General features: G+C 37.1%; 1 protein-coding gene across 2 annotated transcripts in view; it reads right to left on the bottom strand.

Moving 5' to 3' along the window:
- Positions 1 to 286: 286 nt before the first annotated feature.
- Positions 287 to 27,677, bottom strand: part of ME1 (malic enzyme 1) — a 174,298-nt gene continuing 146,907 nt past the window's right edge. For both annotated transcript variants that reach the window (XM_074368678.1, XM_045508607.2), the window contains exons 10-14: positions 19,724 to 19,829; positions 18,237 to 18,379; positions 15,380 to 15,553; positions 9,879 to 9,977; positions 287 to 6,170 (exon numbers count right to left, since the gene is read on the bottom strand). In XM_074368678.1, coding sequence (XP_074224779.1) covers positions 6,003 to 6,170; positions 9,879 to 9,977; positions 15,380 to 15,553; positions 18,237 to 18,379; positions 19,724 to 19,829 — 690 coding nt within the window. In that variant the 3' untranslated portion in view covers positions 287 to 6,002. The remainder of the gene's footprint in view (positions 6,171 to 9,878; positions 9,978 to 15,379; positions 15,554 to 18,236; positions 18,380 to 19,723; positions 19,830 to 27,677) is intronic.

Below are 27,677 nucleotides of genomic sequence, written 5' to 3'. Positions count from 1 at the left end.
GGATCCTGTGATTTACTGGTCACCAGGAAAGATTTCTGTAGGCCAAATGATTCTAATTATACTGGACCTGGTTCATATTATAACTGTTTCTACTTTGTCTCCAATTGTTAATTGCCCAAAATGCTGCTTTTAAGCCTCTGGTAACCCCAAGATCCTGATATTTCTACTGAAATAAGGAGCCCATTTTAACTATAGCATTTCCTACAGTCCTCCCCAGCTTACAGAGAAGAGTCATAAAAATGCTTTTCGTGTCCTCAACAAAATATTAGCAAACCAAATTCAACAATACATTAAAAGGATCATACACCATGATCAAGTGGGATTTATTCCATGGATGTGAGGATGGTTCATCATCAGAATATCAGTGTGATACACCAAATTAACAAAATGAGGGATAAAAATCATATGATCATTTCAATAGATGCAGAAACAGCATTTGACAAAATTAACAACCAGTTATGATAAAAACTCTCAGCAAAGTGGGTATAGAAGAAACGTACCTCAACATAATAAAGGCATATGTGACAAGCCCACAGCTAACATCATACTCAATGGTGAAAATCTTAAAGCTTTTCCTCTAAGATCAGGAACAAGATAAGGAAGCCTACTCTTGCCACTTTTGTTCACCATAGTATTGGAAGTGCTAGACAGGGCAATTAGGCAAGAAAAAGAAATAAAAAGCATCCAAATTGGAAAGAAAAAAGTAAAGCTGTCTCTATTTGCAAATGACATAATACTATATATTAAAAACCCTAAAGACTCTACCAAAAATCTGTTAGAACTAATAAGCAAATTCAGTTCAGTAAAGTTGCAGGATACAAAATCAGTATACAAAATCTGTTGTATTTCTATACACTAATTAATAATAAACTATCAATTTTTTTAAATCCCATTTACAATTGTATCAAAAAGAATAAAATATCTAGGAATAAATTTAACTAAAGAGGTAAAAGATGTGTACACTGAAAATTATAAGACAATGATGAAAGAAACTGAAGATGACACAAATAGAACGATATTATATGTTCATGTATTGGAAAAATTAATGTTGTTAAAATGTCCATAACACCCAAAGCAATCTACATATTCAGTTAAATTCCTATCAAAATTCCAATGGAATTTTTCACAGAAATAGAACAATGCTAAAATTTGTAGTGGAACCACAAAAGACCCTGAACAGCCAAAGAAATCTTGAAAAAGAAGAACAAATTTGGAGGCATCATGTGCCCTGATTTCAAACCATTCTACAAAGCTGCAGTAATCAAAACAGTATGGTTTTGGTGTAAAAACAGCATACATAGATCAATGGAACAGAATAAGAGAGCCCAAAAGTAAATCCACACATATATGGTCAATTATATTATGACAAATGAAGCAAGAATATTCAACAACAAAAAGACAGTCTCCTTAATAAATAGTGTTAGGAAAACTGCACAGCCACATGTGAAAGAATGAAACTAGACTACTATCTTACCCATACACAAAACTTAACTCAACATGGATTAAAAGCTTGTATTTAAGACCTGAAACCACAAAACTAGAAGAAAACAGGTGGTAAGCTCTTTAACATTGATCCTGGTGATGACTTTTTTGGGATTTGACACCAAAAGCAGAGGTAACAAAAGTAAAAAAAAATTTAAATGAGACTATATCAAACTAAAGAGCTCCTGCATAGCAAAGAAAACCATCAACAAAATGAAAAGGCAACCTACTAAAAGGGGGGAAATATTTGCACATCATACATCTGATAAGGGGTTAATATTCAAAATAAATAAAGAATTCATCAACTCAATAACAAAGAAATAAACAATCTGGTTTTAAAACAATCTGATTTTAAAATGTGCAGAGGATTTGAAGAGATATTTTTCTAAAGAAGACATACAGACGGCTAACATGTACATGAAAGGATGCTCAATATCATTAATCATCAGGAAAACACAAACCAAAACCACAGTGAGATAACCACACCTGTTAGAATGGCTATAATCAAAATGACAATAACAAATGGTGGTGAGAATGTGGAGAAAAGGGAACCCTTGTGCACTGCTAGTAGGAATGTATATTGGTGCAACCACTATGGAAAACTGTACAAAGTTTCCTTAAAAAATTAAAAATACAACCACCAAATGATCCAGCAATTCCACGGCTGAATATCTGTCTGAAGAAAAAACACTAATTCAAAAAGACACATATAGCCCTATTGCAGCAATATTTACCCAAGACATGTAAACAACCTGTCCACTGGCAGATGAATGGAAACACACACAGAGACACACACACACAAGCCATAAAGAGGATACAGTCTTGCCATTACCAACAACATGGATGGACCTTTGGGCTAAATGAAGTAAGTCAGATAGAGAAAGACAAATACCATATGATCTCATTTACATGTAGAATCTAAAACCAAAACAAAACAAAAAGCTCAAAGATACAGAGAACAGATTAGATTGGTGGTTGCCAGAGGTGGGGGATTAGGGGGAGCAAAATGGGTGAAGGGGGTCAAGAGGTATGAATTTTCAGTAATAAATCATGGGGATACCATGTACAGCACAGTAACTATGGTTAATAATAGTGTATTGCATATTTGAAATGGTGATAGATGTTAACTGAATTTTGTTGTGATCATTTTGCAGTATACCAAATATCACATCATTACATTGTACACCTGAAACTAATACAATGTTAACTAACCTCAAATTTTTAAAAATGCTTTTCATTGATGCTGCTGTTCTCCCTTCACCAATGTATTTCTCAAGACCTTAGTGAAAGGAAGATCACCTACAAATCCTATTGGGAGACTGCTAGGGGATTAAGATGGTCCAATTGCACATGACAGATTCACTCCATTATTCCCATCTTTGAAAATCTTTGAATTCCTTTATATCATTGCAAGGAAATGTTTGTGTTCTCAATTTCATTTAATGTGGGTCCTTATCAAGTCTATAAGTGAAATAAGTCAGTTAGAGAAAGACAAATACCATATGATCTCACTTATATGTAGAATCTAAAAACAAAAACAAAACAAGCTCAAAGATACAGAGAAGAGATTTCAGTCAACTAACAGAGCCAACCAGTAGAATCACTTTCAGTTGCTCAAGGCAGCACATTAAATGCAGGATCTGTGGCAGGTGCACCCCAATCAGTCAACTCTGCCCAGTCTATAACTGCACTTCTCCTTCCTAAGTGCAAGTTTCAGAATCCCATACATTTTCCTCAGATTTTGCCAACATAAATAGCAAAGTCTAGCATTCTCTTGGTGGGAGTCTTCTCCTGGGGTTGCCTTTTTAATTGTTTCCACCTCAGCTCTTCTCCATGCTGGAATCTGATATTATGCCTATGGGGATAATGAGAAGTGATCTGGGAGGAGAAGGAGACTGAGTGAGGTCATTACAGGATCTTCACGCAAAGCAGGAGCAACCTCTTTAGGCAGGAAGAGCTTCTGCTTTGATTAGCCTGGGAGGACATGTCAACCATTCTGGGTTGCCTGGGGTTGAGGGGTTTCCTGGGACAAAGGACTTTCAATACTCAGACCTGAGCTATCATCCACCCTAGTTTAGGGTATCACAAGTCCAGGAGTGGGATTGCTGGATCATAGGGTAACTCTATTTTTAATTTTTTAAGGAGCCTCCATACTGTTCTCCATAGTGCCCGCACCAAATTACATTCCCACCAACATAACCCATCTGAAGGCTGAAGGCATCCTTTTTAATACACTGTGAGGTAGGGTTCCAGTTCCAATTTTCTCCATGCGGTAGGTCAGCTGTCCCAGTTGTGCTACTGAACACTCTATGTGCTGACTTCTGTGCTACCTCTGTAACTAACACACGCAGGAGCATCTGTCTGTGAGCTGTTCTATTCCATTGTTCTGTATGTTTGCAAGACTTTGATGTATATTAAAATATGAGGCTTAGTATGAACAAAACAATGTAAAATATCTCAATACTTTCAATGAATATTATAAATACTATTATGAATATTATTCTAGATATGTTGGTTTAAATAAAAGGCATTATTAACATGAATTCCACCTGTTTCTCCTTTTTATGAGGCCACAGAAATTACACCTGTGGCTCACTTTACGTTTTATTCAGTGGTACTGTTCTAACTGTACTCTAGCAAGTAGAAAACAGACTATAGAGAAAGATAAACATGTTTTAAGAGTCCCCCTCCTTCACCTAGTAGCTCTGTGGACTTGGCAAGTTACTTAAACTATCTACTTCATAAAGGAACTGTGGGGGCTACATTAAATAAGATGATGTATATAGAATGATACCTGGTAAGTAATCATCCAATGCCTGTTTCATTTTCTTTCTCTGAGGACAAGGAAGTAGCTCATTCATCACAGTGTACAGCAAATAAGACTACACAAGTATTAAACGAATGAAGTTCACCCTGAAATTAGTGATCAGAATATTTTTAAAATTCAAAATTCCCTGTCATGTGACCACCAAGACCTAGCATTCTCATTTTTAAGTGTAACAATGTTTTAAGAAAAAAAGACAATTATTTTATAATTTTATTCATTCACGTTTTCTATGCTTTAATAAATCTTTTGCATAGGTAAACACACTTAGTCAGAGCTACAAGACAACGTGGAACCTAGACAAGAAACAGGCGTTCTGGATCTTTTCAAAACAACTATATTGAGCAAACTCTTGACTAAATGTTACCTTCAGAAATACTCCTACCCCTTCTACTGACACCTAAAACACCTTGTATAACCTTCAAGTTTCAATTAAATCATTTTATGGTACGGTTTATCTTGAACAGCCTCTTAATGCGCTTTTAAAAGTATTACTTCAAAAACAAAAAATCCTCCCCATAATTCCACAAATAAATAGCAACTGTTATTGCACCTGAGCTTAAGAATGTAAAATTGTTTCCACTGGTTCAATGATTCATTTCTAAATTAAACTTAAAATTAACATTAATTTCTGGGCTGTAACTACTGATTAATTTATGTATTTTAATATCTTATGTAAAGATAATTTCTGATATTGGGGAAGTGGTTACAAAACTTTCTTCAAACTCAGAGGGAAGTGAGATTACTATAACACAGTGAGCTCTTATTTACCTGAGCTAATCAAGGGGGCATCAGGGTAGGTCACTCAATTGGGAACCCAGCCTCCCTTGACTCTGGGACTTGTATTTTCAGAGGTCGACTCCACAGGCAGCCCTTTCTCAAGGAGCCTTCCCCCTCCTCTCTCAGGTCTGCCCACTGTGCGGGCTGTGCTCAGCTGAAGGTACCAACCTCAGGACAGGGCCACCGTCCACAAAAGGCCCAGCAGCAATGGCGTGGAGCTGAAGGGTGGTACAGTTGGTCAGGAGGAGAGCAAGGTGCTTTTAAGAAGGGATTTCTGACTGAGGACAAAGGTGATAAGGAGATGTGACAATGTCAAAAGAATATGAAAATCTAAGGCTGCACAAGGCATTGTAAACAGCAATAAGCTGTCTTAGAAATGTTTGAGTTCAGTAGCACAAAAAGCACACACACCATCTAGGGTTGGAATAAACATACCTGAGAAGTTCTTTTTCTCTAGGCAACGAAGTAAGTGTTGTTTCTGTTTTTACCAAAAGTTCACCTATGCCCAAATTCATTTCTACCTTTACTTTTACAAAGTATTTTTAATAAAATGATCAAAGAATTATGGGTTTTAATACTGATCATACCAATTTATTACTAATTTTGGTCTTCCTTTTAGTCCCCTATATAAAAATGATGGGTTTCTCAGTAGTAGTGATGGTAGCTTTTAAAGAGAACTTGGGCAAAATAATTAAGCTAGAAACCATAAATAACCAAAAAGTAAATGAAGCAAAGCTGTCTAGTGTGATGTCTACCCTAAATTATATGAATATTCTTCCATAAATTTTTAGATTGTTAAAGAAAAATTATCTTGATCTAGCATATTATGAATCATTATAAAAGATTCCAATCTTTAAAAATTATGAAAGACTTCAAGATCTCACTAATGGAGTTAGAAATGCCAGCTATTATGTTACTAGTCAAGTTTGGTCTGTATTTTCTGGGCCTCTTCAGGCCAAGAATAACAATCAGGTAGAATCTGGTCATAATCAGTGCTATACATTTGAGAGTAGACAAATGCCTCCTTGTTTTGGGGTTCAGGATAAACTGTGGCTGTCCTCTCTTGGTAGGCATCTTTCACAATCTGGAAACAAGAAGAGATTATTGATTATTTTAATGAATAGAGGTGATGGTGAGCACAGGTCAGAAATTTTTTACCCATTTCAAAAAATTAAGTTATAATTCACATCGTGCCTGTTTCAAAAAAAATTAAGTGTACTGTAATAAAAGCAAACAATCACAAAGAAGATATAAAGTAAACATGCAATTATAAATCACGTAACAAGAGGAGAATACGATTATCAACAACAGTGTGAATAGTGGAGACTTACGCATGTATGATCATACCAGGGTTTCTCAGAGAAGCCAGTCTTAAAAGCCCTGAAATTACCTGACTGATAATTAACTTGAACTCAATACCTTAAAATTCTTGCTGAGTTTGAACTCAGATACCCTGCAGTTTCAATAATCCCGATTCTGACCACAGCCTCCTACAAAATCTTTCTTTATCATAGGGTCTCCTGACTCTAATTAGCAGGTCCCCATAGACTGGGGAACCCTCAGCGCTGGCTTTCTCCTTTCATAGCTGCCTCCTGTTATATCCTACTTTCCTAACCTTCCTTGGGCCTCTGTGGTTGCACATTACACTTTTATCCTGAAAAAAACAAAAGCAAAAACTTCCTTTCATAGTTCACACAATTCAATTTCAAACCTTCCCCTGTCAAGTCTCCATTTGACTCTAATCACTCCACTGAGAAAATGCCAAGTAACCAGAGCAAACCAACTCAATTTCTCTTTACATCAGCTCAAACTATCGCCTCTGTACTGTCAAACATTCTCTCTTCCCCTGCTTTCTTTGAGGAAAAAAAGATTCTCCCTCACATCAAAAATAATCACTCCACAGGTGCTCTTTAATTCACTCTTTTTCTTTTTTTTAAACAATCCCTAAGGAGCTATATGTATGATAGACTTATCTGAATGAGAAGGACTTGGAAGAGTATGAGAATGATTAAGTAGCTCATCTCAATGTAAAATAATGTACTTAAGAAAAATTATGGTTATGAAGACTGTGCCATCTCAATATGACAAATGTTTCTGACAAAAAGCAGAGATCCAAAGTACATACACACCCTTATGGGTTATTATAACAATTAAGAAAAGAAAGCAAACAAATGGAAACAGCCTGCAAGCAAACACACACACCAAAATGATAATCATGTTTATCTTAGAAAAGTAGAATATCACTATTTTCCTCTTTTCTATTTTCCAGAGTGCCTGTGATGTGGCATTATTATGTTTTTAACAGATATTCTTGAGTTACAATTCACTGACCACAAAATTCACCCATTTTAAGCACACAATCTGATTACTTCTGTAAATTTGGAGTTGTGCAACTACGACTACAGCGAGTTTCAGAACATTTCCATCGCCCTGAAAGTTCCCCTGTGCCTGAATTGCAATGGCCGTATTATTTTTATAATAAAATGTTTCGTTTCATTCCTGATACAGAGTATGTGGAAATTCATTCCTCTTTCTGCTCCCAGGACACACTGTGTTAATGAACCTCTCTCACTCAGTGAAATCGTCACTCTCTCCTTCTGTTCCACGCCAGGCTCCACAGGACTGGCTTATCTTTTTGTTGCTTTCCTGCTTCTCCTCGGACTTCTCCACTTCTTGTACCACTGCAACTGCTTTTGTAAAAGTTTCTGAAAGATTCCCTAACTACTAAATAAAAGTCTTCCTGTGTTGTCCTCGCTAGGAGTTGGTTCTGTCAATCACAAACGTCCACCCCCATCCTGAAACAGTGCCTTCTCTTAATTTCTGACCAGCAGTTCAATTCTGAGTCTCTTCTTAAAATCCTGACCACTTCCCTTTATCATTGGCTTCTTTCTTCTGTCTTCTGGACAGAATAACAAACTGCGTTCTAGCCTCAGTTTTCTTTCCTTTCTATCTGCTCTTTTGGTAACCCAGCACCCCCAGAGTTTCACCTGTTACAACATGTAGATGATGCCTGATCTTTACAAGCAGCTTCTCTTTAAGTTTCAGCCATTGCCATCGACTTGTTAGAACTGAACATCTGGATGAACCATGGATACTGCAAACCTGTGGTCCTCTTATGTCATCTTCCTCCCTGAAGCTGCTTCTCTGTCCTGACTTCCCAACTTCTGTGTATGCCCTCCGCATTCTTTCCTCTTTCCAGGTGTGACATCTGAGTCTTTTGTTCTCCCTTGCCATCCCTTGTCTTACTTTCCCTTCTGTCATTTAAATCTTCAAGATGAACTTAAAGTGATAATGTGCATTCATAATTCAAATTAGTTTAAAACTAGTAGATACAAACTAGGAGAAAATATGAGCATGCTCTTTCATAAATAGATGACCAAGCAGATTATCTGAAGTTTTTTTGAAGGATTACTTGGTTTTTGAAGTGTCTACCCTTAGTCAACAAAATAATGACAAATGAATCCTAAATGTTGTTGTTCTGATAAACTTGCTAATAGTTAATATTTTTAAATAATTAATATTTTTAAATATTTTTAAATTTTGAAAAAAAATTTTAGTATTTAAAAAATTTTTTAATTTTAATAGTTAACATTTATTAATAATTTAATATACAAATTTTCAGCAGGGAGCAGTTTTGCCTCCAAGGGGACCCTTGGCAATGTCTGCAGACATTTTCGATTGTCACAACTGTGCAGAGGCTCCTGGCGTCTGGTGAATAAGGGCCATGGAAGTGGCTCAACATCCTACAATACTCAGGACAGTCTCCACAACAGTTACCCAGACAAATGTGCACAGTGCTAAGGCTGAGAAACCCTAGTTTCAACACATGACTACTATCGTGGCTGAAATACATCACCCCAAAATGTTGAGGTCTTAATTAACCTCCAGGACCTCAGAATGGGACTGCATTTGGAGTCAGGGCCTTTACAGAGATAATGAAGTTAAAATGAAGCTGTCAGGGTGGGCCCTAAACCAAGGTGACTGGTGTTCTTATAAGAATGGAAAATGTGGACACACAAAGAGACCCCAGGAATGTTCATATAGAGGAGAGACCACAGGAGCACCAGCCAGAAGCTGTCATCTACAGTCCAAAGAGGGGCCCCCAAAGGAACCAGACCTGCCAACCCCTTCATCTTAGACTTCCATCCTCCAGAACTGTGAGCAAAGACATTTCTGTTGTTTAAGCCACCGAGTCTGTGGTAGCCTGTTATGGCAGGCCTAGTAAACAAATACAACTGTCCTGCAAAAAATGTCCATTCCTCTCTCATCTTAGTTACAGAAAGCTTCCCTGCCATTAGGTTCTTCTTGGCTAGTTCCTGCAAGAGCTCATCTGCCACCCTAAGAGCTCTGGGTTCTTGGTTCTCATGGTTTTGCTTTCTGCCTAGTATAATCAACTGTGATCTTTAAGAGGCTGGACACCATGGAGACAAGGAGAAGGCAGGAGGTTCAAGGTCTCACTGTCACTCTACTATATGGCAACACTGCAGTGACTTGTCGCAAGTGTGATATGAGAAAAAGGTGAAGTGGAGGAAGCTTAGCAGAAATGAACAACCCTGGTGAATTTAAATTCTGGGAAAGGAAAGGAATGACAGGGAGATGAAGGATTCAACCCACTCTTAAGGATCAAGCACAGTTCCCGAGCTCTGCCGAGGCATCGGGCCTCATTTCTCTGGCTTCTGACATCGTAAGTTGATACAGCTACCTCAAGGAAGTGGATTTTTAATACCTAAAAATGCACACTTAGCAACAGAAGAAGGGAAAAACAATGAGGCTTGCACAAGAGTGGTTTTACCTTTTCAGCGATTTTCAGAGAAACATCTCTGATGGTGTCCAAAGGAGGATAAAGTCGGCCCTCTTCCAAGTGTTTATCTGATACCTGCTGAGCTATAACCTTAAAAAAAAAAAAAAGACAAAAATACTTCAGATCATACAACGTGGTGGTTGTGAGGATAACTCAGTGATTAGTCACATTCAGGGTCACAGAAGTGGATCACACTAAGGCCATCATCTAATTTCATCTCTCCCTTTATCAAAGGAAAAACTGAGCTCAGAGGGTCTTGGTGACCAGTGGGAATCACATAATTAGTGAAAAAGATGGAGACTAGAATCTGGGTTTCCTGGGGTTTTTTTCCTTATGAACTTCTAAGATTAAAAAGCCATTTTTCTTAATTGAAATATAGTCGGTTTACAATATTTTGTTAATTTCTGGTGTACAGCATAGTAATTCATTATATATATATATTCCTTTTCATACTCTTTTTCATTATAGCCTATTACAAAGTATTGACTATAGTGCTATACAGTAGGACTTTGCTGTTTATCTGTTTTATATACAGTAGTTAGTATCTGCAAATTCCAAACTCTCAGTTTATCCCTCCAATCCCCTTTCCCTGATGGTAACCATAATTTTGTTTTCTATGTCTGTGAGTCTGTTTCTGTTTTGTAAATAAGTTCATTTGTCTCATTTTTTTAGATTTCACATATAAGTGATATCATATGGTATCTTTCCTTCTCTTTCTGGCTTACTTCACTTAGAATGATGATCTCTGGGTCCATCGATGTTGCTGCAAATGGTATTATTTAATTCTTTTTTATGGTTAAGTAGTATTCCATTGTGTGTATATATACCACAACTTGTTTATCCAGTCATCTGTTGATGGACATTTAGGTTACTTCCATGTCTTGGCTATCATATATAGTGCTGTATGAACACTGAGGTGCATGTATCTTTTCAAATTAGAGCTTCCTCTGGATACATGCCCAGGAGTGGGATTGCTGGATCATAGGATAAGTCTATTTTTAGTTTTTTAAGGAATTACCGTACTGTTTTCCATAATGGCTGTACCAAACTACATTCTAGGTTTCCTCTTAACCCAGTTCCTGTTCTACTTACTGTACCATGAAATGCTGGCAGCTTTCTTACTTGATGCACTAGAGGAATAGGAGAAAGAGAAGTAAGGAGGGCAGAGGAGGATGAGAAAAGTGATGGAAAAGGACCCTGGAAGTAGAGAGAGGAAGACTGTCAGGGCATCACTCCCAGCTCGCATCCCCTTGCACAGGAGATAGAGCAGGAGGCTGAGAAAGCTATTTCTATGTCATATTAATCTTACACAGAGTCTGGATTATCTGAATCACCTAACTAGCCTCAGCATTTGCTGCCCAAACCCTTCCCTATTTCTAAATGAAATGGTATATATGTAAAAATTTGCTGCAAGGACAGATCTTATGTTAAATGCACTTACCACACATATAAGTAATAATAATAAAGAGGGTGGGAAAAACCTTTCAGAGGTGGTGGATTTGTTTACAGCATAGATGCTGTGACGGCTTCAAAGGTGTGCACTTACCTCCAAACTCATGAAGCTCTATGATTAAGTACATACTTCTCCGCATGTCAATCATACCTCAATAAAGTAGCTTAAAAAATGAGATGAACTGACATTCTGCGCTTCCTGATGTGATGTACTGAGAATACAATTATCAGGCGTGCAGTACTCCTACCAAACCTCTAACTGTACAACTTGAATTAAATCACAAGGAACATTGCAAAAAACAACTAGCCTGTGCTCTCCGAGTGTCACTGCCACCAAAGAAACAAAGGCTGAGACAGTCTTGCAGATGAAGATTAGAAGAGGCTATAAAAGGTTTTCCTTATGGATAGTTGGCAACATCTGAATTTGGATTGTAATCCAATAATAGTATTATATCAACATTAAAATTCTTGAATTGATAATGGCACTGTAATTATGTAAGAGAACGTCCTGAAATATTTAGGGATAAAGGGGCATAATATCTGTAAGTTGCTCACAAACAATTCAACAATAAAATACTATAGATAGATCAATACATACACACATAGTTAGCATTTTATGGTATAATATAATACTATATATGTTAAATTATCTATTGAACCTAACAGGGCACAGAGGTGCACTCAGCAACCTTGAAGCCCCCTCCAGCTCTAATTCTTCTGGTGGAGTGGGTCTAAATCAGTAATATATAGCTGGGTATTTAATAGAACTGTGGGTGTAGAGAGGAAATAGAGAACCTTCCTCATCTGAGATATTTTGAATAATCAAACACTTCTTTTTCAGGGTCTCTTAATATCTTTTAGATTTTTTAAAATCATGAAATTATTTCTGAAATGTTGTTTTGTTGCCATCAGCAAATATGAACGACATAGCATTCCAAGAGGTGGTTCGCAGTTACACGGGTGTTCATGTGCATGGTGTTTTAATGGCTTTGGGATGAGGAAGAATAAAAAGAATGCCAGGCTTCCAAGCTCCAGTGCCTGCTTAGAAACGGGGTGTCACAAAGAGAGGAACTGAGGGTGAAGGGAGATGAGAAATGCTTTTACACAACTGTGTTTAAGGAACGAGCAGGGCATTTCTGTGCAAATACCCATCAGATAAGAAGAGACGTGGTAACAGATAAGAAGAGAGATACACAGATTTGGCCACTTTTTGAATGAAGAGAATGGAAGTTTGAGATTTACAAATGTTAGCCACTATATATAAAGATAGATTTAGAAAAAAAGTTTCCTCTGTATAGCACAGGGAACTATGTTCAATATCCTGTAATAACCTTTAATGAAAAAGAATATGAAAACGAATATATGTATGTATATGCATGACTGGGACATTGTGCTGTACACAGAGATTGATACATTGTAATTGTACTACAATAAAAAAAATTTAAAAAAGAAGATGGGTCGGATCTCTTAAAGCATAATTCAAAGAAAAAAGTGAAGACAAAAAAAAGAATACTAGAAAAAACTTAGTCAAAAGGGACATGAAATGGAGACAAAGAAAACAATGAGAAGGTATGAAAACAGGAATGTTGTGTTGATGCCTAAGAGAACAGGAGGGGAAAGTCCAAAAGGTTCAGCCCGAGAGATAGCCAGCCATAATAAGAATAATACTATTGAGGGGGGTGGATATAGTTCAGTGGTAGAGCGTGTAGTTACTATGAACAAGGTCCTGGGTTCAATCCCCAGTACCACCATTAAAATGAATAAACCTAATTACCTCCCCCTAAAGAAAAAAAAAAAAGAAAAACAAAAACAAAAACAACACAAAGAATAACGCTATTGACATCACCACATCTCACTGTTTTCCTTCAAAGCTGTTTGGAGTGATTATTACTTTGTCTGGAGAGATTTACCAGAGAGAATTTTTTCATGAAATGTGTCACTAGGGGGTGCTGGAGTCATTTATGAAAGAAAATACGGGCTCCCAAGAAGAAAAAAGATCATTTTTCTTCTTCTGATGTGTATGCTGTAAAAGACAAGGACTATCTTTCCCTTAATATAAGGACAACTTTGAAAAGCTTTCTTAGTAATTAGACATCTACTTATGTTTAACAAGATTTATTCAGCTAAAAAACGCTCTGAGACGCCAGCCATCATGCTCTTAACGCAGTGAAGACAAAGAAGGAAGCAGAGCTGGCAGACAGCTGTTCTCATGAATGATGCCAACAGCTAAGCCCTCGGATGATGCTTCTTGAGATCATACCAACACAGGAATCTCTCGCAGTGCAGGAAGGTACAGTACGTGTGCATGATGAAAACATGTGAATATTACTCAATGTTTATTTGGTTCAGTTCAGTCAGCATGTTGTCCAGTGGTATAATTCTTAGAGAAGAAATCCAAATTTGTCACTGATGAATTGCATTCTCCTCAAACACATCAACCACATGAACAGTCTCATTATCAAAAGCTCATGATTTTACAGATACGTATCCAATCACTATGTCATCCCGCTGAGGTGTGGGGGTCAGGGGCACTGACAGAAGCCTGAGGTTTGTAGCACTTCTCATGCCATGAGTATAATATTAAGTCCCTTATTATTATTAAATATTATTATTATTTATAATAAATATAAATTTCATATACAAAACATCAATATTATTTTTATAATTATTACTATTATTAAAGTTTCTGACCTAAGAGTTGTGTGTGTTTCACCAGCATCTAAAAAACGGTGGCAAGCTGACTAATTAGCATGCCAGCAAGGTAAAATTTCACATCCTTCACAGTTCTCAACAGTAGCTTAACAGAGCATCACTAATGGTTCTCCTCTGCGGCGTTCTAAGAATTTTTCCTTAAGACCCACAGCAGAGCCCACTGCAGTCCTTTATAACTTTTGGATTTTATAACCACTGAATTCCCCGTTTTAGTTTCTTCTCTGCTTAAAATATGAGAGTGTTCTGTATTCCGCACTGAATGATTAACGTCTTTTCACCATACCGATTCAGATTGTTATTTTAAATCTTCAAAACGCTGTTATTTAGGAAGGTTCTCCATGGAGAAATATTTACCACTTACTCCATGATTTGGAAACAAAACTTTTAATTGTGTCATTACTGTCACAGAATTTGATCAGGAGTGTGAAGATTTAAAAAAAAAAAAAAGGTTCCTTTTCTCATGAATTGTTGATAGGAAAGTAAACTGGTACAGCCACTGTGGAAAACAGTATGGAGGCTTCTCAAAAAACTAAAAATAGAACTACCATACGATCCAGCTATTCCACTCCTGGGCATATATCCAGAAAAACCAAAAAACACTAATTTGGAAAGATACATGGATCCTAATGTTCATAGCAGCATTATTTGTAATTGCCATGATATGGAAGAAATCTAAGTGTCCATCAACAAATGAATGGATAAAGCAGATGTGGTATATATACATACATAATGGAATACAACTGAGCTATAAAAAAGGATGAAAATTTTGCCATCTGAAAGCAACATGGATGGACTTGGAGAGTATTACGTTAAGTGAAATAAGTCAGGCAGAAAAAGACAAATATTGTATGATATCAATTATATGTGGAATCTAAAAAATACAACTAATGAATATAACAGAAAAAGCAGACTCACAGATGTAGAGAACAAACTAGTGGTTACCCGTGGGGAGGGGCAAGACAGGGAGTGGGGAGGGGCAAGACAGGGGGAGGGGATTAAGAGGAACACATTATTATGTATAAAATAAGCTACAAGGAAATATTGTAGAGCATGGGGAATACAGCCAATATTTTATAACAGCTTATAGATGGAGTATAACCTTTGAAACAATTCTTCTGCTGGCTGTTGAAGAACAATCATTTCCTAGCAAATCAATGTGAACTTACTACCCACCCCTTATTCTCCACTGGGAAAGATCTGCTTTTCATCGGACTTTACACCTTCTAGGGAATGAGCTGAGATGCTAGAGAAATAAAAAGTCGGACAACCTACAATGAGCCGATTTGGGCTCTGACAGGCTTGGCAAACTTAAGAGTGTGTGACAGTACCTCAGCAGTCGTGAGGAAGACCTTATCTGTGATGTGCCTCAGTCCACAAGCCACAACACCGAGAGCAACTCCAGGGAACACGTAGGAATTGTTGCCTTGGCCAGGATAGAGGGTCTGTCCACTGGGAAGGGTGACCGGATCAAAAGGACTGCCACTGGCAAAAATGGCACGACCCTGCAACACAGACACACAGCTGTAAGAAGCAGCAGGGTATCTTCAAACAAATGCATCAGGACAGAATAGCTCACGCACGGAGCATTTAAAAAGCAGTCTGGTTTTTCAATAACTCCTTAATAAGTCTGAGCAAGCTTTACTGATGTTGGCAATCACTTCTGGAGGGGTGATTACCACTCTTCTCTCCACTCCAAGAGGAGTGTGCAAAGCACAGGGGACCCCAAGACCACCGCTCTGCTGTCTGCTGAGGCCCATCAACCATTCCTATACTAGCAGCCTCCACTCAGAGGCTTCTGGAGACAAAAGTGATCGGTTAATATTTGAGTATTGGAAAGACTGACATTTTATGTTAGAGTTGAGGATCAGCACATTTCAATGTAATCACTGGGGTACGTTTTATATATTTATATATTGTGAAGAACTACATGGAAAATCATCTAGGAAAACACCAGCACAAGTGGGATTAGAAAATAAAGGAAGACTAAATTATAAGTAATTGTCAAAAACTGTCTATTTTTCCCTAGTCTTATTATTTTGTCATAACATTTTTGAGGGACCTCACGTACTACATGATTTAAGACGGCATTAACTCAGGGCTGGTCAGGTGCAGAATTCCACACTGCTCACCAAAAGGGGAGTGTCTGACCTGCAAGGGTGAGTGTGGAGACACAGATGAGGGCACTCAGGCCTCTCAAGTAGGAACAGGAAGCCCTCAACAAATAAAGCATCGCAATCTAAGAAATGCATTTGAGACCTAAAGCACTATATCCCCAAAGCATAGCTTACATGGTGACAGACAGGGTTATAAATTCCATCTCTTCCATACCTAGAGTCTAAGTCCACTACAGTATTAGTAATCTTAACTTCCTCATTTCAAACAAATGTTATAATACACCTTTCCTATAAAAAGCATAATATGATTCAGCTTTATTCAGGATATAAAAAGATGAAAACAGATAAGAAAGAAAACTAACTCTCATCTAGGTGTCTCTAAGACACTGATGGGTTTTGCACAAAATTGGGTTTTGTTTTCAGACACTGTCAGCTCTGTTTAGCAGATAAAATGTCTCATTACAAGCAACTTCCTAATGTAACTAAATTATTATTGGATATACATATTTTATATATATAATTTGATATATAACTTTAAAAATTATATTTGAGAAAGAGACCCACAACATTATATCCACATTTATCACCCTCTCCTTCCCTCCTACTCTTCTGCTAATCATTCTATAATCATCATAGTTTATGGAGGAATGGTATTAAATGAATGAGAGACAGCTAAATGTTCTCATATGCATGGATTGTTAACATGGAGAAGAAAATTATACATATATTTTTGGTATAATTATAGTTTCTTGGGGTTCAATCATCCTTTTGTGTTTTGTATTTTTAACAGTCCTTTCTGCGCCTGCAGCAGTACAGGCTCACATCCAGCTGTTACAGGCAGACCCTTTCCTGTTCCTTAATCCTTCAGCTGAACCAGGGTTTAAGTTTTCAGCTGCAAAATGACTTTTAATTTTACGTATAATGATACAGAACTTTCGGCAAGACCATAAGAAAGCGTTTAGGCCATCTGAATCGGACACAGTCAGACTTAAAAACACAACTATATCAGCTTGGCTAATTTTGTTTACATCGATTCCAGGTGAATCTATCAATTTTTGAGGCCTATTAAAATATACCCAAACAAAATAATCACTTCGACACTTACTTATTACGCATCTTCTATGTGCAATGCAGCATGCTAAACATTGTTACTGTTCAGAAATTATTTTTTCTCCTTTAAGGATTTAAGGACTAAGGAATCTAAGGCAAATTCCTCAATCTAGAGATGGGATAAAAATTTAAATTATTGAGGACTTTGATGTCCTCCCAAATAGAGAAACAATGGAATAACTCCTCTGCAAAATTCCATCAATTCTAGTAATAAGCATTAAAGGATATACTATGACAGAAATGGAGCCATCAAGTTCTGATTTATGCAGAGTGGCTTAACTCTGTCTTATTTATCTTTTCTAGTTCATTTTGGATTTCTTTCCAAAATAAAAGTCTCAGATACATATGAGTCAACCTCTGGTTTATTGTAATGACATTCTCAAGTCTTTAAAGGGAAGAAAAAGGCTCTTGTCAATGTATTGGTCAAATATATATTAATACAAACAGAGTATAAAATAAGTCACTTTTTGGAAACAGTAAAGTATCAGAGCTTTGAGGACTCCCGTCCCAGCATGGCTGGATGTCAACATAAATGCCCAAAAGCTCCACCCGTGGCATCAAAATCCAAACCCAGGAATTAGCAAAGCAAAAATAAGATTGTGGTTTTATACTGTATGCCTCAATGTTTGGGAATAGCTAGTTAAAAGCTATTTGAATAAGCATCGAGAAACAAGCTTTTCCCTTTTTAACTTTTATGTTTAAATTTTAGCTATTCCCTAATCACTTGAGGAAAATTATCAATAAAACATTCCACAGTTTATTTTGTTTTACTGAAGAAGACAATTTACACAACATCTGAAAAAAAGAAAAGAGCTCTTATCCTTTCTGATGCAGTCACTTCTCTTTCAGTCTTGTGTGTATCACTTTTAAAGGTTAACTGGTAAGTACCTGAGATACCCTGGGCTTCCCTCTAAAGAATCAAAGTTTGACTATTAAAATATCAGGCGTATTTTTGCTTTACCTTGGTGAATTGATAGCACTGCTCTGCAGTACATTCTGCCTTGCTAGTTGGGTTACTCAAAGCAAAGATAATAGGCCGTTCATTGAAGGCAGCCATGTCTTTGAGAATTTGTTCTGTGAATGCACCACCAACCGCAGCAACTCCTAACGCAGAAATGAGAAACCAGTGAACAGGATTATCATTGGTTAGTTAATCCAATGCCCAAAAAACAGTGAGACGTGTCAGGTCATGTCTAAGACACTTTACCCAAAATACAGAATATTTGTATTAAAGTGACAGAAAGAGATGTTGGTTAACGCCATCAATCTTTAGGGTTATCAATCTACAAGTATCTATTATTAAAAGATCACAGATAAAACGTTTAACTTATAAATAGATTTAGTGACCAATCACTAGGAATTTTGATTACAGGCATTTTTCTCAGCAAATAAATGTGTCTAATATGATTATCACTCTATAAACAATTACAGAAGTACATTTCAGTCTCTCAGGCTATAAAGTAATTGTGTTTTATAATCCAGTGTTAACACTTAAGACAATCATCCAATTCAATTGTAAAACTGAAGTATGACTCACTGAAGAATTTTAACAGATGAATAAAGCAATTAGCATAATGGAAACTAAGATTCCTGATAGAATATATTTTATTTAAAAAGTAATAATAAATAAAGGCTTACTACAATTCCTGTCTTGGAGTAATTGTTTTTACTATGGTTATCATCATTATCCTCAGAAGTGTCATCTGTCTCACAAGAGTTTCTAGGGATGGACTATAATACAAAGTAAGGGCCGTCACTGTCTACTCACAAAATAAGGGATAAAGTTTCATAACTTTGAGTTGTTTTCAACCACACTGAATCTGTCCACGTTAAACATCTCAGTGCGCAAGTGTACTGTCTTCAGTGGTAGGAGGAACACATAGATAGGTGAAGTTTGGTCCTTGTCTTCAAGGAGGGTCCAGCTCAGTGTTTCTCAGCCTTGGCATCATTAACATTTGGGGTTGACAGTCCCTTGTTGGGGGGCTTTCCTGGGCATTGAAGGATGTGGAGCAGCATCCCTGGTCTCTGTCCACTAGATGTCAGTAGCCCTGACCTCCCTCCCCTTCTTCCTCCAGCTGTGAACACTGCAAATGTCTCCAGACATTGCCAAATGTTTCCTTTGAGGGCAAAATCACCCCCATTTGAGAACCACTGTCCATTTGGAGTACTCAATCCTGGTAAAGTGCTGAATATGCCAGGTACTAGCAGGCTGACAGAGTTAGCAGAGTTGGGATCAGTGAGATAAAGGAGACAGCCCTGAATTTACAAACGTAGGTGTCTATCGGGGTACCGTTGCCTCAGGGAATGGGGAATTTTGTTCATGAATTCCCAAGGTTAGAATTTCAAAAAGCTAAATAGTGTCTCAAAAATCAGCAGTAAGAAAATGATAATCAGGCCAAAACAGGGCAGGGGTAGGGTCTCTGGAGGGAGGGAGAAGCAGAGGCTTACCTATGAGGGCGGTTGGTTTTATATCTTGAACAATGGCTTCTAGGTTCTTCATTTCTTCATGTTCGTGGGCAAATTCCTCTTTCTCTTGTGTTAAGGCAGCACGTCCCTAAGTAAAGGAAATAAAAAGAAATGATAAATCTGCCAAACGTATGAGAGTCAAAGAAATTTCAGGCTATCACACGTATTACTAGTATCTATGCTTAACATTTTTTATGTATTACGTCTTCCAGCTGTTCTTCAAGTCTCTTCTCCAATTATCAGAGTATTATTTCACTCACTCGACAAATATTTATGTCTCAGACAATGTTCTAGGCAATGGGGATATAACAGTGAACAAAGTCTTTCCCATATTTAACTATTATTTAATATGAAAAATCCTAATTCTACGGACATTTTGTGAAATGCGTGTTAATAAATGGTAAAGCAAAATGCCATTTAAATGAAGTAACTGTTTCCTAGACATGATTTGAGTTGACAGAGCAGCGTCTGAGAGCGCAGGCTTGACTTGGGCTGCAGCACAACCAATTCATGGACCACTCCCTAAGAATGGAACTCAATGTCATATTTATAACATACTTCGATTTTCTGAATAAGTACTAGCTTTGTATTTTTAATGTTTAAATGTTCTGATTGTAGATGTACCATGTGTTACCTACGAAACATCAAATTATAATACCCTAGCTACGAATTTTTAAGATCTTGACTATAATACTAAATCACTGCCTAACTTCATATGGTGCTTTGTAAGTGTTTTTCACCTATTTCATTTGATCCCCTCCACAATTTTGAAAAGTAGGAGAAGCATAATTAGGTTTTTTGCAGGAGGAAACAGAAGCTCTGAGATGTTAAGCAACTTGCCCAAGGCAGGTATTGGAATTCAGTCTTTCCAGTAAAACAGCACAGCACAGCCCTGGAGAAAATGCTTTACAAATAGCGTATGTTAGATTGTTTGCAAATTGTTGATCCTGAAGATGGTACAATTTTCTTGCTTTAAAAGGTTATTATCATTTTACCTCTGTTTTAAAAAGTAATACATGTGAATTGTAGATTGACTTGAAACATACAAACCTCTTTGCACTTGTTTCATCTATAAAACAGGAATTTCTACCTTATCAGGTTGTCTGCAGACTAAACTAAATAATACGTCTAACGTACTTAGGACTGTGTCCAATTTTTAACAAGAGCTCAATTAATTGCTGTAATTAAAAGTATTTTGGAGAAGAAAAAAATGATTTTTTTTAGAGCTAACAGCTTCCTAAGAACAGGATTCACCACTACTCATTTCTGGGTTCTAAAAGGTTTTTATCTTAACTTTTCTCCCCTGCAATCAAAACATACTACACCTGAGATACTGTGAATAATAATCTTATTTAACACTAACTTGGAAAGATAAATGTGCCCCCATGTTCACTGAAGCATTACTTACAACAGTCAAGTCATGGAAGCAACCTAAGTTTCCATGAATGAATGAATCAACAAAGAAAATGTGCATGCGCACACACACACACACACACACACACACACAGACACACAAAGGAATATTATTCAGCCATAAAAAAGGAAATATTGCCATTTGGGGCAATGTGGATGAACTTTGAGGGCATTATGCTAAGAGAAATAAATCAGGTAAAGAAAGACAAAAAAAAAAAAATCTCTAAAAATCTCCCCCCAAACCATAACACAAACAAAAAACCCAAACTCATTGATAGAAAGAATACATTGGTGGTTGCCAGAGGCTGAGGGTAAGGGATTGGCCAAATGGATGAAGGAGGTCAAAGGGTACAAAATTCCAGTTATAAGGTAAGTAAGTCCTAGGAATGCCATGTATAGCATGGTGACTATAGTTAGTAACATTGTATTGTATATTTGAAAGCTCCTAAGAGAGTAGATATTAAAAGTTCTTAACACAAGGAAAAAATCTGTATCTATATGTGGTGATGGATGTCAACTAGAGTTATTGTGGTAATCATTTTACGGTACATAAAAATGTCAAATCATGTTGTATACCTGAAACTAATATAACACTATATGTCAATTATATTTCAATTTTTAAAAAATTATTTAATTCATCCAGAATCAGAATTGAAGTTTACTATTTCATATTCACTTCAGGAGGGAACATTCTAGTTTCATCATGTTTACTAAAGAAAAAAATTAGTCAAAAGGATCATACAAATTCGGTTTCCACTTTCATCAGAAAGCATCAAATTGTTCAATATAACACATCAGCAAAGCCTTTTTAGAATCAGCCAAAGCCTAACAACAAATAGTTGATGTAAACCTAGAATGGCTTTGTGAGTAATCACTGTATATTGTCAAACAATTCTTTTGTATTTATGAGATAAGATTTTTTAAATTGCCTTTCAATGATATAAAAAAAATTTTATTACAGTACCAAAATCTTTACAATTCTCACTAAATGGGAGCTGAGGGCTACCAGGCACCCCCATCCATCCTCACCTCTATTAGCTTCACAGTTGGTAAGTTTATTTCCTTGACTCAATCTCAGACATTTCATATCTCACTCACGGGATTAATTAAGGATCATCCTAGCATGTACAAAGTGGCCAAGGCTTAATGATAATTAGTTACAAAAAAGAAAAGAGACGTAGCCGGGTGCCGCAGAATGCCCCCTCCCAAATGTTTTGATCATTCAGGCTTTGACTTAGGCCCCAGGTCCTCATCATCCCTTTCCTGTGTCTATGTTTTTGCCATGTTACTTGACAGTTCCCTTTATAAAAGGCAGAGGATACTTCCCTACCCCTTGTCCTTGGATTTGAACATGCAGCTTGCTCTGGTCAATAAAATGTGGGCTGAAATAACAGTGTGTCAACCACGCTTAGGCCTTAAGAGTCACTGGTGTTTCTGCTTGCTCTCTCATGCCGTTTCCATTGCTCTGGAAGTGCAAGCCAGCCTGCTGGTCCAAGGAGGATGAGAGCAGACCTGGACCCAACCTGAGCCATACAGCAACACCATCAGAGCTACCCCCTCTGACCCACAGGTGTGTGACAGATAAATAATTATTGTTGTACATCACTGAGATTTTGTGGCCTCTGGTAACACAGAGATAGCTGACTAATATGGGGGATGATTTTAATTTTGATTACATATTCCACTATTTCTTTTTACCCAATGTGCTTCCTATCAGCTGCTTTGAAAATATGAATTTCCTTTCCCTGAAATGCTTTGATGAAAAGAATGCTTTTGCAACCCATCTGCTACCTCAACATCCTTATTACTGCTTAGTTACTTGGCAAAAAATAATCCTGCATTATTAGAAAGGAGAGAGAAATTCTGATCATGAATAGGAGTAAGAATTTAGAACCATTAGATAGCTTTACAGTATTTAACTATCTCAATTATTTCTGAACTATTTCTGGAAGTAGTGTAAATTAAAATTCATGACTATTTTCATTCTCACAACAATGAAAATTCTGTAGGACAGGTGCTAAATAAAGTTGCAGCTTGGGGAGACATGTTTCCTGGAAATAGTAACTTTCAGCTTCTAGAATTCTAAACTAAACACGACACAATTTTGGCTTGTTTCTCTTTCCCAGGAATGCATATACTCAACTGCAGGTGTAAAGGTAGGTACACTACCCTAAAATTTATCTGAGGCCCTACATGGCAATTATTGCAGAACTCCAAATTGCTCCTAGCATGACCTCCAGTACACTGGAGGCTATATTCCCAGACTCCCTTGCAGCTAGGGTCTGCTTTAAATCTTGCATTCCCCAAGTTGATGTAAGTTCCCAGGACCTTGAAGGAGAAATGGGCATCACGAAGGAGTAGCCATGTGGCTCTTCTGGAAGCTCGTGGTGGTGGCAGTGTTCATTTTAGGGCAGATGTGGCAATCTCTAGTATTTAATCCACCGCCAACAGGTGGCTGTTAAGTAATGCTTTAGAGATTTGCTTTTAGGGTGTTTTCATAGACCAGGAAACCTGTCTAATATTAGAACCTCTGCTAGGTTTTCTAACAGAGAAAAAAGATCTCAGAAAAATTATTCACCTACTCCAAACTGGCTATGGTCATCTCAACTCAATGTTATGTAATCTTGAAGGCTGCCAAGAAAACGCGAATCTCTTAGTGAAGACAGTATGAATCACACGGTTTACCTGTTGGTCTTCTGGTTCCCACCTGACAAGGATTAAGTATTATGTGAATACACTCCATTAAAGGAGTAACCGACACTGAATATGGTCCAGGAATTACCATACTTCCTAGATCTTGCTTTCAATGTTATCTTAATGCATTCTAGAATCATATTTTCTTCTTTAATAACAGTGAAACATTGTAATTCATCTATACTTGTGGTATTCTTTGAAATAGAAAACAGAAACCCCACTGAAAGGATTGTGAGCAAAAAGGACATTTATACGAGTTTCAGGATTATTAACAGAATAACAAAAGGAAGTACTAAAAATTGTTTTAAGAGGAAAATATGCCACTAACTTGTTTAAAAAATGCTTGGGCTCACAAAACAGTATGATTCCACACAATCCATGTAAAACAGGGTGGCCCACAGCATAAAATGGAAGAATTAGAAGCTCACAGGGAAGGCCTCCTAAAAACATCTGGGTGTTTCCAGTCTGAAAAAACAACTGATTCCTGACCAGCTACTGACAAACAATATGACAATGAGACTATATCCAAACTGCTTCCGGTATAGAGTTTTAAATACATTTGCACATGATCTCCATAAAAAATGGAAATCGATTCATTTTCATTATATTACCAAGCCAAGAAGTAGCCTCCAACATGAGAAAATAAAACTAGCATGAGTAGAAGTCTTAAAAATTATTTTACTGGCACCTGAAATAACCAAATTCGACCTTGAATAATCCGAATTACACTGCCGCTACAAGTAACATGCAAATAAGAGAAGAGGGTCTAGTCTGTTTATACTGAATGTGGATCCACAAATCCATAGTGTGGAATGATATTAAAAGACATTGAATAATCTGAGCGTGAAAGAGACACAATCCCTATTTTCTTGGTTCAATAATTCAAAATATTTTCCTGAGAGCAGTGTCCAAGATTACCCCGAACAGCAAATTTTTAAAAATTTAGAAGCATTTTATAAGTTGTCCTCACAACTACTGGCTGCTGTCAATAGAGCATTAGTTTGTGATACATTTTGTTGGCTTAGGGACATGAATAAATAACTAGTAGCAGAATGCATTCTAACAGCCAACAGTAAATACACGGATGTTACTTCTGAAAATCTTAAATGACATGCAAAAAATATAAAGAAAATCTTCCCACTTAGATACAGAAAATGCCATCTGCAAATATTGGAGATTGGTGATGATGACAACATGATGAGAACGAACCTGATCTGGTCTTTCCAAAGCTAACGAAGCTCCAGACTCACCTGAGGAAAAATGGATTCCTCAGCCTCGTTGCCAGATATTTTAATTCAATTCTGGGATCAGGCCCTGGAATCTGGATTTTTTTTAAAGCTTCTCAGGTGATTTGAGTGATTAGCCAGTTCTGAGAATCACTGCACTGAAGGACTCATCAGAGCTCTACCAGATGCATTTTTAAAAAGGTACAGGGTATATTTTCAAAACAGCATAAAATGATGACTTCTAAAGAAAACAAGCTACAGAATAACGTAAAAGCACAGATTTCTAGGACTACACTTTTGGCTGGCAACCTGAGATTTAATGAAAAGTACTTAACGTGGCTCAAACCCCCTAAGTTTCCTGGCGTAAGAAGCAAATCATAAAGAACGTAGTAAACATTGTATGAAAAGATGTATGCTTTTATCATGAACATCTTATTTTATTAATCATAGTAACAGCACTGGCAGCTCCTAGCCGCAAAGCCAGACTTGCCAGAAGACATTCATCTAGCAAGAAACAAATTACCTACAGCCTCACTCCCAAGGGCTTAATTCTTGGTAGTGACTTAGGAACGCAGAGAGAATAACTGAAAGAGGGCCAGGAGTCATGCCTGCTGGCACGACTGACGGGTTCTCCGTGCCAAAAACAGAAGAATCAAAAGACAAAACAAAGTTCTCCCCAAGTATTTTCTATACCATTTTCAAGGTTGATGTGACAATCTGGATTAGATTAAAAAACTATTGGAATGTGACCTTCTGTAGATCTGATAATATTCAGGCAAACGCCTTTACCTCTGGGCTTCTATTTAAGTCTCGCTTTTTTCCTCTTTTCAAGATCCAATTTGGAATCCACCTTCTTGGTGCCAATAACTTCAGTTGGAAGTGGAGAGAGAAAATTTATTTTCTCTTCACTCTCCCTTCTCAGGACCCCTTGCTGAAATGCTTCTTGCCTTCTTTTGGCAAAGGGCATGTGGACACTTTTTAATCTCAGAAATCCCAAATCTTACGGTGTTTCTTTCTTTTTTTTTTAAGAGTCTCTAATTAAACCAAATGTATTATAGGTAGCTGGGAATTTCTTCTGAATGTTATTATTTCTTTAGTCTCTCCACTACCCCCTCCTTGTTTTGTGCTGATTCTTAGCACAGGATAGAAGACACAACCACACTGAATTTCTCCATTTCACAAGCACATAGGTTCTGATGGGGGTGGGGAAGATAGGTGGCTAAGAATGTCAAGAGTTAGCATTCCATGACCCAGGAAAGGTGTAACACTGATAAATGTGCATTCCTTCCTAAGCACAGGCACTAGAAGAACTCTTGAATGCACGTCTGCTTGGACAACATGCCCCATTTTCCTGGCCTGTTTTTGTTGTCAAATCATGAGTTCATCAGAGTCAAACCTGACCCCTCTTTATCTGCAGACAAAACCCTCCTAGCACACTGTCTGTCAGGAACGTTCCACTTACGACACAAGTATGTGCGCTTGTTAAAGAGCTGAGAGCTGGGTTTCATCATCTCCGGACAGATTAAAAGGAGATAAATGATGTGACGAAGGCATTTTCCATGTTAGAGGCTGACAAAGGGGTGCAGAGTGGTCATAATTTAAGATAATAGGTGGTTAACTCCATCAGCATTTAACTTTGTGCGGTTAAAACATCCACAATTGTCTGACTGTCTACAAGACTCGTGTACATAACCTTCTGCCTCTGCTCTTGTTAACAGCTACAGATACATCGATCATACTCTATAAGAAACAGAAAAGAGGGAGAAAAAAAAAAAATCAAGCCAGGTACTTTTTACCAAGCTTCGAAGTCTCTTCGGTGTAGATTTTTTTTTTTTTTAAACCACAGTGTATGAAATACATTAACCATCGTTCAAGGTGGTGATAGTACTACTGGCTAAAATTCTGATAAAATCACAAGGGAAAGGAAAACTTTTTCTTTACAGCATGGAGTTTCAAGCCCTAGACCTAAAGATTAAACTCTCAGGAAGGAGATAACTATATTGTCAAAACCACTCTTAGAACATATAAAATATTTTTACTCACTGTCTCTTTCACAGGAGCCAAACTTTTAACTATAAATATAAAGCAAAAAATTTTTTAAATAATTGAAAACAGAATAATGTAAAACAGAACAAAATAAAGTTAAAATCAAAACAAAACACCATAGTCTTAAGTCTCATTCTAGGTTACATGAAGGGTATCCTTCAGGATCTCTATTAATATACTACTTTTTATTTTTGAGTTTTCTATCCTAGTATTCATTTGGCTTATTAGTGAAAGATAAAATGTATTACTTAAGGAATAGATTAAGCCTGGATTGGTTTGTTTTGTGGCTTCTTGTCCTCCCCCAAAATGCTCCAAATTATCACTGCAAAATGCAAACACTAGTCATGCTGCCAGTGTTCACTTTTTCATCCTTTCTTTACTGTATTTACTCTCCCTCTAATTTTTATTTTGGAAGGATTTCTTTTAAACCAAGAATTGGATTTTTATATTAAAATGGACTAGTATTAGTTGGTTAAATAGATATGTCAATTGTTTCTTGCTGTAAGATGCTAACCTAAGATATCTGGATATTACCAATGACCAAATAATCCATTTCA

This window comes from Camelus bactrianus, chromosome 8 (genome assembly GCF_048773025.1).
Source record: "Camelus bactrianus isolate YW-2024 breed Bactrian camel chromosome 8, ASM4877302v1, whole genome shotgun sequence".
NCBI classification, from domain to species: Eukaryota; Metazoa; Chordata; class Mammalia; order Artiodactyla; family Camelidae; genus Camelus; species Camelus bactrianus.
This window is presented reverse-complemented; position numbering and strand designations above follow the sequence as displayed.